The following is a 12,304-nucleotide window of genomic DNA, read 5'->3' on the forward strand; positions in this document are numbered from 1 at the left end:
TTGGCACATGAAGAGAACACAAGCGCAGTAGTGAGACAAGAAAAGATTAATCACGGGGATGGACAAACGAAGGGATAGATATAGAGAAAGAGACCTAGACACAGGGTGGAGAGAAAGAGGCATGTTCAGCTACATTGATGACATTAATGATGCTACATCTATTCCTGCACTGACAAACAATATATTGATGTTATAATCCGCTTTTCTGACCCCCAGGGAAGGCACATCTTCCTTTGAAGAGGGAGTTTGCATCATCACCCCTTTTTTTTATTACTGCTTAAGAATTGCATCAGCAATTAAAATTGTGGCACCATAAGAAGAATATTGCAATTTTATTTTTTCTTCTGCATGCTATTTATACACATATCCTCTTTCTCTGTTTACCATTGTACTAGGTTTATGCATTGCTTATTGTGGTTATAACGCTGGCTATTTCGCAGTGGGAAATATAAAAGGCTCCTTGTGTGTAAATGATACTGTGCTTCATCTAGAGAGCTCAGCCTTTGGTCTTTTTCTTAGGCTACCTTCTATCAATCTGAGCTCCAGTTTGAACATCTTGTAAAAAACTCTTGCCTTATTTTGGCCCTATTATTATAAACAAACAGTGGTCCTGAACCTATAGATTACAATATTTGATCTAATCAATGATGAATCAATATTTTAGTAAGGAGCAACAATGATCAGTCTGCTCTATGGAACTCAAAGACTGTGTTATTTTGAGAGAAAAACCTTACACCACGGTTAAAGAAAATATATTCCTATTTTATTTTTCTTTGTATTCCAATTTTTACAATATTTTTTATGTCAATAAAAACACACATAGGTTGCCCCAAGACAGGAGCGTGCAAAGAAAAGGTGTGATCCAGAAAATGAAACAAGTGAAGGGAGAAAGGAAATACACAGCAGTGATTAAGAAATAGTTTACATTATTTTACAATCAATGACGGACATATAATTCGCCGTAATGAACCCCTGGCCAAAAACGTAGTTTATATTATTGTAATCAAAAACATTGTAATACATAAGCCTAAATATCCTTAGTTTTGCACTGTATACAATGCTGATGAACAATTGGTCCAAGGTATGTGTATTGGAGGTGTCGACGTTTCGACTCGACTTATTCCCAACGGGTGAGTTGGACCTGGGGATTGCGAGTCTTCATCAGGACTGAAAGAACAAACGGGGCAGCCAAGGGATATTGAATAACCCTAAAAAAGAGAGAAATTAAGGAAATTACTATCCGTGGTGAAGATTGGAGCCTATCTCCCACATGGGGTATGGCGGTTTTTCTTACCCTTCGTGATAGAGCAAGCGATGTGGGTAGATCCGAGTTTACCACATCTCAACAGGTATCCTGTAGGAACAAATTGAAATCCAGATTGTATCTAGATCAACTAGTATGCAATTTGCTAATAATTACTACTGTGGCGGAGGCATCCTTTTATCTTGAGCTCATATCTTTGTCCATGTCAGGAAGACGATACTTCATATATATATAACATGGTGAAAGGGTACCTAGAATTAATTAAGGTAACATCAGTATACCATGTCCAAACAAACTGATAGGTACCAATGTATTCCCATATATGCCACTAGTTCCACTGTGTTCAAATCCAACACAGTGGAACTAGTGGCATATAATGAATGACGATTCATTGTCATTTCCATAGCGTTTTGAATCCCGGAGTGGAAGTTCGCAAATTACCGACTTGGGTGCATTGATTGATTTCACAGCAACAAGGTAATTGACACCTCCCCTTATGGGAATACATTGGTACCTATCAGTTTGTTTGGACATGGTATACTGATGTTACCTTAATTAATTCTAGGTACCCTTTCACCATGTTATATATATATGAAGTATCGTCTTCCTGACATGGACAAAGATATGAGCTCAAGGTGAAATGATGCCTCTGCCACAGTAGTAATTATTAGCGAATTGCATACTAGTTGATCTAGATACAATCTGGATTTCAATTTGTTCCTACAGGATACCTGTTGAGATGTGGTAAACTCGGATCTACCCACATCGCTTGCTCTATCACGAAGGGTAAGAAAAACCGCCATACCCCATGTGGGGGATAGGCTCCAATCTTCACCACGGATAGTAATTTCCTTAATTCCTCTCTTTTTTAGGGTTATTCAATATCCCTTTGTTGCCCCGTTTGTTCTTTCAGTCCTGATGAAGACTCGCAATCCCCAGGTCCAACTCACCGGTTGGGAATAAGTCGAGTCGAAACGTCGACACCTCCAATACACATACCTTGGGCCAATTGTTCATGAGCATTGTATACAGTGCAAAACTAAGGATATTTAGGCTTATGTATTACAATGTTTTTGATTACAATAATATAAACTACGTTTTTGGCCAGGGGTTCAATACGGCGAATTATATGTCCGTCATTGATTGTAAAATAATGTAAACTATTTCTTAATCACTGCTGTGTATTTCCTTTCTCCCTTCACTTGTTTCATTTTCTGGATCACACCTTTTCTTTGCACGCTCCTGTCTTGGGGCAACCAATGCGTGTTTTTATTGACATAAAAAATATTGTCAAAATATGAATACAAAGAAAAATAAAATAGGAATATATTTTCTTTAACCGTGGTGTAAGGTTTTTCTCTCAAAATAACACAGTCTTTGAGTTCCATAGAGCAGACTGATCATTGTTGCTCCTTACTAAAATATTGATTCATCATTGATTAGATCAAATATTGTAATCTATAGGTTCAAGACCACTGTTTGTTTATAATAATATTCACCCAGGTCCATACCTTATGGGCTACCCCATTTTCTTAATGGTTTATTTTGGCCCTAAGCAAACACAAGGAGATGATGGACGGAGCGCTGAAACTTTTCAGGCACTCACCTGCAGTCACAGATCTGGGTTGAATCCATCATCGTTCTTTAGCTCACTCTGCCACCCCAGTTCAGACACAGCTATATGCAAATCAGTTTTGACCCTGTGCCTCATGGGAACAGTCCAGTCCGAACTGCCAAGCCATGTCTTCCCTGGACGGGAAACAAGCATCCTGGGACCGGTTTCGGGCTAACAGCCCTCACCTGCCAGGTTAGCTTGGATCCAGTGGCAAAGTGAGCAAGGGACCTACGTCTGGGCATACCCTGCCAACTTAGGGTGAACAAAGCAAACACAAGGTGATGATGGACAGAGCACTGAAACTTATTTTGGCCCTAGGCAGGCTACTTTGGGGCACCCCTCTCATCTCACAATTTGCCTTAAATGAATTTCTGAAGTTGTTTTCATACCCCAACTAGTATCCATTACCTCCAGCTAGGAGCTTTGCATGAGAGATGGTTTCTCCCATTACACAATACATTTATATTTTCAAAAAGGGGAACCTCACCACTTATACATTTTCACATTTCTGGGTTTGATTTCAGCCTGCCATTCCTTAATGTAACTTGGTAGGGATATAGTAGAGGCTACACAATGAATAACTGTGTTGTATGCCCCTATATTGCCATTCTGATGACATTATAAACCACGAGGGCAAAGGCCTACTGGTTTGTAAATGTCACCAATGCCCTCAATGGCAAAATAGACCGTTATTATGCGTGTTACCTTGTTATGTATTTTTTATGCTATGTGTTTTTTTTGGGATTGCTAGCTTGAAAAAGCTATTTACTTCAAGGTCCAGCTAACAACAAGCACTGACGGGGATTAGAATGCTTAGGTTTTGTTTACCTTCCTTGAATAAACTGTTGATAAAACAATGGACAATGGTAAGGGACAATGGATGTATCTGATTCTTTATCTGTAGAGTTACCCGCCTAATTAGGGATTGACCACTTTACCACTCAGTTTGCTTATTTCAGAAAAACATCATCTTTAGCTCAAATGGATGAAAATAATACTGCCAGAGAATATGATGCAAACTCCCCATCTTCTAGCTCAGAATATGGTAACGGTCTGCAGAATTGTATAGGTGCTGTCATTATGATAAGGAAATCATATTTCACAGGAACCATGAAAGATTTCCATATGTTGCAGTTCCTTGTGAATTACAGGTTTTTCCAGAACTGTATTTTGTTCAATAAAAGCACCCAAACATTTTATACCCTTTATCTTGTTCTCAGTCTATTCCTATCGAGATAGATAGATAGATAAGTAGATCTATATCAATATCTGTCAATAGATAGATAGATAGACAGATAGATAGAGTTCATAATCTGAATATGGGTCTATGTCATATAACATGTATAAGCCGTGTGTGTGTGTGTGTGTGTGTGTGTGTGTGTGTGTGTGTGTGTGTATATATATATATATATCGCCGCTCCTCTCTCTTCGAAAATCCTGTGCACTCGTGGGCGGGTGCTGTCGGCGGCTCGAAGAACGCCGCGAAACACTGCGCTCGTCACAACCTTGTGAATCCCCAGGAAAGAAAATGACAGCACTCGGGGGGTACCTTCAATCACGAAGTAGTTTATTCAACTACAAGCTAGCCACAGACGCGTTTCGGCACTTGGCCTTCGTCAGTGTGTGAGTTCACACATTCAACCGGTACATTTATTGATACAAACAACGTACAAAGGTTACACCTCTCAGTCGACATCGACAGAGGACTAGAAGTCTCCCGTTTTTCGCAGGCGCCATCTTGTAACGGTGCAATACACATTACATTACATCATACCCATAATGAATATACTCAGCATTGTGACACCTACGGATAGGTAAATATGCTAAAGTGGGAGGTATATATACACGTGGTATTTACACACTGACGAAGGCCAAGTGCCGAAACGCGTCTGTGGCTAGCTTGTAGTTGAATAAACTACTTCGTGATTGAAGGTACCCCCCGAGTGCTGTCATTTTCTTTCCTGGGGATTCACAAGGTTGTGACGAGCGCAATATATATATATATATATATATATATATATATATATATATATATATATATATATATATATATGTATATATATATATATGTACATCGATCCTCCTTAGGCTCCCATTTTACCCTGCAGAAGGGTAGCACGACAGATGGAAGAGCGTGCCAATGCTTTAGACACCTACGATCACAGTTTACCAAAATTGTCAAGAAGAAACCTTCTTCAGGACAGGTGCAGTGAATATTGTGTGCAATTTCGTGCATGAACAAGATGCGTCTTGGTCTTGACAGTTTTGGTAAACCTCAGTTATAGTGTTTGTGTGTGCAGATTTGCACAGTGTAATTTAAGTATGGAGACAGGCTGCGACACTCAAATATGTCATAATGCCCCTCACGCTCCCTCAACAATGGTAATAGCATATTACACTCTACACATCGGCATATATGGTTTAGCCAGATGTAAATGCATGAGAGAAAGGTGCGTGAGTGCTATAGTTGTGAGTTGCACCTTTTTAAGTTCTGATGTGTATTTTGAACTGAATTACACAGACGATATCCTCATAATTATTATTTTGTTGGCCACGTTTTATGCCTAGGACAAAGCGTTTCATATTTTTTTTATCATGCTTTGTTGATAGAGCTGTTTAGATTCCTAACTAGTCATACTTCTCTCATTTGGCAGGAAGATCAGCTCGACTCCAGCAGGCTTGTCCGCCATTTTCACTACACGGTGTGGCCGGACCACGGAGTACCAGAAACAACCCAGTCCCTCATCCAGTTTGTGCGAACTGTCAGGGATTATATCAACAGGACCCCTGGCACCGGGCCGGCGGTGGTGCACTGCAGGTAATGGCTCCAAGGAAATGTCACGCGCCCTGGGGAGGCCTGGGAAGCCGCCCCGCTGGCTGCTTAAATGTCACACGCAAGAGTCAAAAAGATGCGCGGCTGGGAATATCTAACACTGAAGGCGCGTGCGTCAGGTGAGACACAGATATCTATAAGTATGAGCGGACCCATAGAACTCTTTATAGCTTTTAAAAACATACATCTTAAAAAGCGATTGGATAAAAAAATAATCACAGGAAAGGGTCCTCACTGCCAAAAGATTTATTGTCATGTTGCTGCCTCTTTAAAGGACAGCGTCAGGCACCCTGCATCGACACACAAAAATGAAGAGTTTCATTCACATGACACTCAAAATGAGTGTCTACAGATTAAATATCTCTAAGCAAATCACAACTCAATAAAAGACCAGACAAAAGGCAACATGAATACAAACGAAACAGACCTTTTTAAATGTAGTGAAAAAAGAAATGCACGCTACCAGTGCATTAAATCATGACAACTACAACAAATGTCAGAGCTACTGGAAAAAAGTTGAGAAAAAACAATTCTGAACAGATGAATAACGTTAGAATAGAGAATGTGTAATAATATATTGAGGAGGGCGTGAATCCCCCTTTGAGTGGCTGATGCGATTCTGCCATCACTGAAGTTGCTGGTGGCCGTGGTTAATTTGTAAAACAATAAGTGTTGTGACTCTCGCAAGGAGGCAGCTTGAACCAGTCCATTTCTACTCTTAGCTCTGCCTAAAACACATCCAACTACTAACCATGAAAGTGGGAAGAGGATGTGGCATAATGACCAGAGCTGCAGACTTCGGAGCTGGAGAACCAGGTTCCAGTCTCAGCGTTGGCTCAAACATCCTGTGATTATGGGCAAATCACTTAATCTCCCCGTAAAGAATGTGTCCTTAACTGGTGCTTATGAAACACACCAGTGTTGATGATTAAGTGCCCGGGCTCAGCACCGGAAACCAACGGCTCAAATTAAGCACTGGCTGGGGGCAGGACTACTGATGACAGAGCAGATTATGTAGTCAGCGTTGGTACAGTGGTGTGACACTCTGGGACGGGTCCCCCCTGCAGAATGGGATTGTCCGTCGACAGGTTTGAGTGCCCCCCTTGCACCGCAGGGGTTGCAGAGCCCTGCGTTGGTACAGGTCTTTATGGACCTTCCCTCTACGGCGCATCCTGGTACTTCTTCAAAGCTCAAATAAAGAGTATTTATTAATTCTGGATTTCCTCAAGTTTCAATGTCAGGGACTTGCAATCGACCATATCATTGGCTTCCTAATCAGAAGTCCCAGCATTAGTGTCTGTGTAACCTAAAATGAATCAGTTTTGAAGGTGTTTGTCTTTCTTGACAGAACGTCGATTGTGTCTAGAGAGCGCTGATCCCGCAAAACCATGGAATTTTGTGAGGCACTGTCTCTCTTACTCTGATAAAGGCACTTGCAAACAGAGGCACCCAAAAATCCCTTATAGGTTTTATTAGATCACCTTGAAAGCCAGTGTTGGAATAATAACAATAATAATAATCCACAGTTGTAAAGTGCGAACAATCACCCGTAAGGGTCTTTAGGCAGTGGGTGCCATCGGGAAGATTAAGCAAGCTATTGCCCAGAGTCACATGGTGCTGGGCTAATCTGCCGCCGGCACCGGGGATCGAACCGTGATCCCTAGATTCCAGAGTCAGTCGCCCTGGCCACGGCACCACACCTCTTCTCGGAAGACGTCTTCAGTGCAGTAGGCAGTCAAGAAAAGACGTCTTCTTGGCAAGCAGCAAATCAACTTAAAGATCTTCAGGAGATGTTCACAAAAGAGCATGATATAGGAAAAGCACATCTATCAATTGGTGGAGATACAACTTCTAAATTAGCTAATCCTTGATTCTTCTGGTTCAGCATCCTTGCACATTTTTCCACAAAGTTCACCTCTAAAAAGCTCTCTCCCTCTCTCTCTCTCTCTCTCTCTCTCTCGCGCTCTCGCTTTCTCTCTCTCTCTCTCTCTCTCTCTCTCTCTCTCTCTTTCTCTCTCTCTCTATATATATATATGTATATATATATATATATATATATATATATATATATATATATATATATATATATATATATATATATATATATATATATATTTATATATATATATCTTTGATTCTACCAAAGATCTGCAGTTACAAGCAAAGGCAGACGTATCTAGTTTAATTTCATTTTATGAATTATATGCTGCAAGCAATGCCTCTGCAGTTATCTTGAACTGAGTGCAACTCATATTGCCAGAGAGCAGTTGTCCTATGCATTATTTAAATGTGTGTTCTAGTGAAAATCAAGATCATTTACTGTTAGGGATTATCCCTGTGGCATGTGCTTTATATATTTGTGTTGCCAAATTAAACTGCTTGATTTGCTAACACATTGTTATCTATTTAGGTGGAATATCTAAGAATGTAACACCAATATATGGAATAATACAAAAAATATGCCTCATGAATGTCTGTATGAATTGCCTGTATATTATGCAACATGAATTGCCTTTCCTTTGAATTTGAACTTTAAAGACTGTGTTGTGATGCCGTGGCGAATAAATCCAATTGCCACAGCATGTGTTTCCAGTAAACCTGGGTATGGGAGACTAATCTGTCTTTATAATACCTGATTTGCATATAGGGCTTCTACCTGTGCGTGCCATCTATAATCACTGTAAAATCATAGAAATAACATATCAATATTACCCAGTTTAGAGGTACTCGATATACCATTCTCAGAAAGACAGAAGGCCGAGTCAACCGAGACAGGATTCGAACTTGTGACTAGAGGGTCTGATTTTTTTTTTACCTTGTTTGTCTTCACATCTGATGTGAAATCTTTTTCAGAAGATAACTCAATCATCACTCTAATCAAACCCATCCAAGCTAGAAAAACGTCTGCATAGTATCTTACTCACTGCAAAGTTTGATTTTGGTAATCCTTTATACACAGAACTGCAAATGTTTTATGTTTTTTGTACCTGCAAGTTTACCGTTTGCAGAATTGTCCTAAACACAAATGGCAAAACGCAAAACTTTAAAATCTTCACATACTTGTCAAAATTACCACAAAACTTTGCAAATTTTGAGATAAAAAACGTTTAACTTTGGGCACTCTTTTCGTGATTTCCAAATTAGTGAGCTTCTGTGACGAGTGTCAGGTTGGCCTTCACAGAAGTGTGCCTGTGAGTGAGAGTGCCAGGGAAGCCCTAAATGGACTTCCAAGTATATCTGCCGCTATGCTTCCCATGGTTTTTTACGTGGTATCGTTGCCTGACCTTGTGCTGTGAACCATGTGTGCCCCAAAATGGATTTAAAATTGGCTCTTGAAAGAGATTGTTGGGTTGCCATTCAATGGGTGCATTGCTTGCTCTTGCATCGTATTGTTGCTGGGGTAGCCGTGCGCTATATAAGTTCCCATAACATTAACATTAACATTGTAGAAATCCCACCTTTCTTGTCCCTGTAGTGTTTGATTTGTAGCACAAATGTGTCTTTGTTTTTGCCAAAACTTCTGCTAATAATTATTGTTCATTTCAGAGAAAGTTCAGGCATTAAGTGAGCTGAAATAATTCTGAACAAAATATTGGAATATGGTACAAAAAACAAAACTGGCACTTAGGAAGTCCGAATGTATAGGGTTTTTATGATTCGGTTTTTCTTCTCTGGCTCCTCATATGTCCTTAGACGCTTGGCTAGTCCCACTGAACATCAGTACAAGTAACATAGATGGAAATTTAAATAGAAGAGGCCCAACAATGCCGCCATGTTGTTGCTTCCTGTATGGGAAGGTTGGAAGAGTGCTACATTATTGCAATTGACAACTTTACTATTGGCACTCTGTCTGTTTGTTGTACACACCTTTGACAGCTCAGCCATGATAGTGTGACCTTTTCATTTTCATGCTCTACTTGCCAATCATCAGCACCTGCTTCAAGAGTTTAATATCGCTTGACAAGAAGCCACTTGTGTAAAATGATCACGCACACAAAGGTATGAAAGCATGAGATGCTGTTCAGTTGTCACATTGGATTATGTGGGAAAGTTCTAACAAGTCTTAAGTTCAATTTTAGTTTCTTATAAACACAGAAATGGGCCAGAGAAAAAGGAGAGAATTTAACAATGTTACGAGTGTCAACAGGTCTGAGAATTGGCCATAGAAGTCTGCGATTTGACGCCGGGCCGGAAATTAGCTGCTGTTTGTAGTTCAATTGAAATATTTTTCGTATTGCAGAATATGTTCAGTACATGGTACGAAGAGCTCATAGCTTTGCCTAAACGTAACTTAATGTCAAAGTAGAGTAAAATGAGAACAATTGTCAATGTTCCTGTAGTAAATTGGGTAATTGGTTGAGGGGGGTTGAACCCCTATTCAAGCATCAACTACAATCTCTTTCAGGGTGAAACACAAGCAAGCCCCAAATTAGCCTGTGCTTTTTCGTCTGATTGGACGAAGCAGTCAGGCTTAGCTTAGAGGCAATGTATGAAGTATTTATGCAGCACTTGAAACAGTAATAAAGTGAAAACGCAACACAATAAAAATCCTACACCACTTCAGAAAAATGGAATACAATGTGATAAATTATTTAAGACCAAATATGACAAAAATCTAATCAGAAATACAAAGCACCAGCTATGCATATCCAGAACAAAGCACCAAGTTAAGGCCTCACGATGTAGTGTGGGCCTTATACAGAAACCAAATCCTGGTTTGTCGAGTGTTGCGAGATCCCACGTTGAGGATGCGTCATGCAGAGGTGGTTCTGAGTAAGCTGCGGGGCTACGGTACGTAATCCTGCATCGCTGTTGGTGATGCGGTTGACAAGGGGCCTGCGATGCAAAGTCCTGTGTCAAGGATGCGTCTCACAGTGGTGGTTCTGAGAAGCAACATGATTGTGAATGCGGAGTCCTTTCACTGTCGAGGCTGCTATCAACAAGGAGTTTCAATGCGAAGGCCTGTGTTGAGGTTGTGATGCACAGCGGGTGTTCCAAGGAGACTGCAATGTGGGATTTGGCATCTGGAGGTGTTGCGCAGAGGCGGTTCCGAAGGGGAGCTGCGAGGAGATGCCTTGCGCTGCGTCGGTTCTGACAACAGTTCGGCTGACAGAGCACCTTTAGGCCTACTTCAACGGGTCCAGGACTGGGGTGGCACCATTTTGGGGGTAGGGCTCATCGAAGGCAGTCCAGGTGCTGGATTCAAGGTTGTTGAGCCTTTTCTGTCCCTGAGGCTCTGATCAGGAGGCCAACCAGCAACCTTGGAGTCACTCTGTTGGAGCTGGGTTCAGGTTTCAGGTCAGGGCCTTTTCACTCAGGCAGCAGAGTAGCAATCCTGCACTGGTTACTAGTGGTAAAATGTGCAGAGTACTAAGTCCAAAAAAACCAAAGTCAGCAAAAATGGAAGATGGCAGGCATGATGTTGGGGAAAACCATGTCAAAGATTTCTAGTCCAACAGTTTCTCAACATTTTCTAATGAAAAACATAAGATGATGTACTGCTTGAAAAATTATACTGAAGTAAAATTCTATACATTGCTGAGGTGAAGTCTTTGACTGGGACAGAAGCTATCACATAATTACTGAGTAGAAATTACTTCTGAATAAGATATAGATGAGTTGTTGTCCCAGTATTCAGGGCCTTCCCATCCCATGTAAAAAGATTGTTTGTTTTATTACGGATGTTAGAGCATCATCGTCACTTATTAGGCAGAAAAAGCGAGTCCAGAGCCTGCCATACAATTTAGTTTTGACGATAGAGTGAAAAGAAGTATGTTGTGAACTTTCCACACAACTTTTACAAACTTGAACTAATCCGCAGAATGACAGAAACTTGTTCAACAATTTAGCACATTTTGGTAATTTAATCAGGGGGTTCATCAAAGAGAAGCACAGACTTTCAGGGAACAATATGCAATTCTGATATCTCGGTTGCACGTTTGCAATCAGCTGAGATTCTATACCTCTTTAATGGGGACAAAAGTGTATGAACCCTATCCGCACCCTTAACGTGGGCCTTTTTCGTCCCCTAAATCCAAGGCAACTTCAGAACTGCTGTTCAGGCCCTCATACTGCATCTGGATGGTGGTAATGCTCTATTCCATGGCTTTCAAAGCTGTACACTGACACCCCTTGGGGCATCCTACACGCAGCAGCACATCCCATTCAAAGTATGAAGAAATATGAGGACATTCACCCCTTCCTGGTAAAACTCCATTGGCTCCCTTTGCCGGCACACAGCATCTTCGAAATGAGCTGCATCATTCAGGAACTATCATGGCCAACACTCTTCAGACAAGCTCATTATCCCTGGTGCATCCCAGCACACTATTAGCCAGGACACCGTCAGGCTGCAGACCAAGACAGTTAAAATATAAAACAAACAAAGGAGCATGCCTTTACCACCTATGTATCCAGAATCTGCAACAACATTCCCATATCCATCAGGACCACCCCAACGCTGCTCCAATTTAGGAAAGAGATGAATAATCACCTGATTAAAGAACACTACATCACAGTATATTATCCGTCCACAGGTCAGCTTCCTCCCCTTCTCGTCTTTATGCTTGCCATGTACTTTGCTCTTCTGCTT

At 40.9% G+C, this 12,304-nt stretch overlaps 1 protein-coding gene across 2 annotated transcripts in view; it reads left to right on the plus strand.

Moving 5' to 3' along the window:
- Positions 1-12,304, plus strand: part of PTPRB (protein tyrosine phosphatase receptor type B) — a 471,570-nt gene that overhangs the window by 440,857 nt on the left and 18,409 nt on the right. For both annotated transcript variants that reach the window (XM_086921879.1, XM_086921886.1), the window contains one exon: positions 5,534-5,697. In XM_086921879.1, coding sequence (XP_086778005.1) covers positions 5,534-5,697 — 164 coding nt within the window. The remainder of the gene's footprint in view (positions 1-5,533; positions 5,698-12,304) is intronic.

Source organism: Lissotriton vulgaris, chromosome 1_1 (genome assembly GCF_964263255.1).
Source record: "Lissotriton vulgaris chromosome 1_1, aLisVul1.2, whole genome shotgun sequence".
NCBI classification, from domain to species: domain Eukaryota; kingdom Metazoa; phylum Chordata; class Amphibia; order Caudata; family Salamandridae; genus Lissotriton; species Lissotriton vulgaris.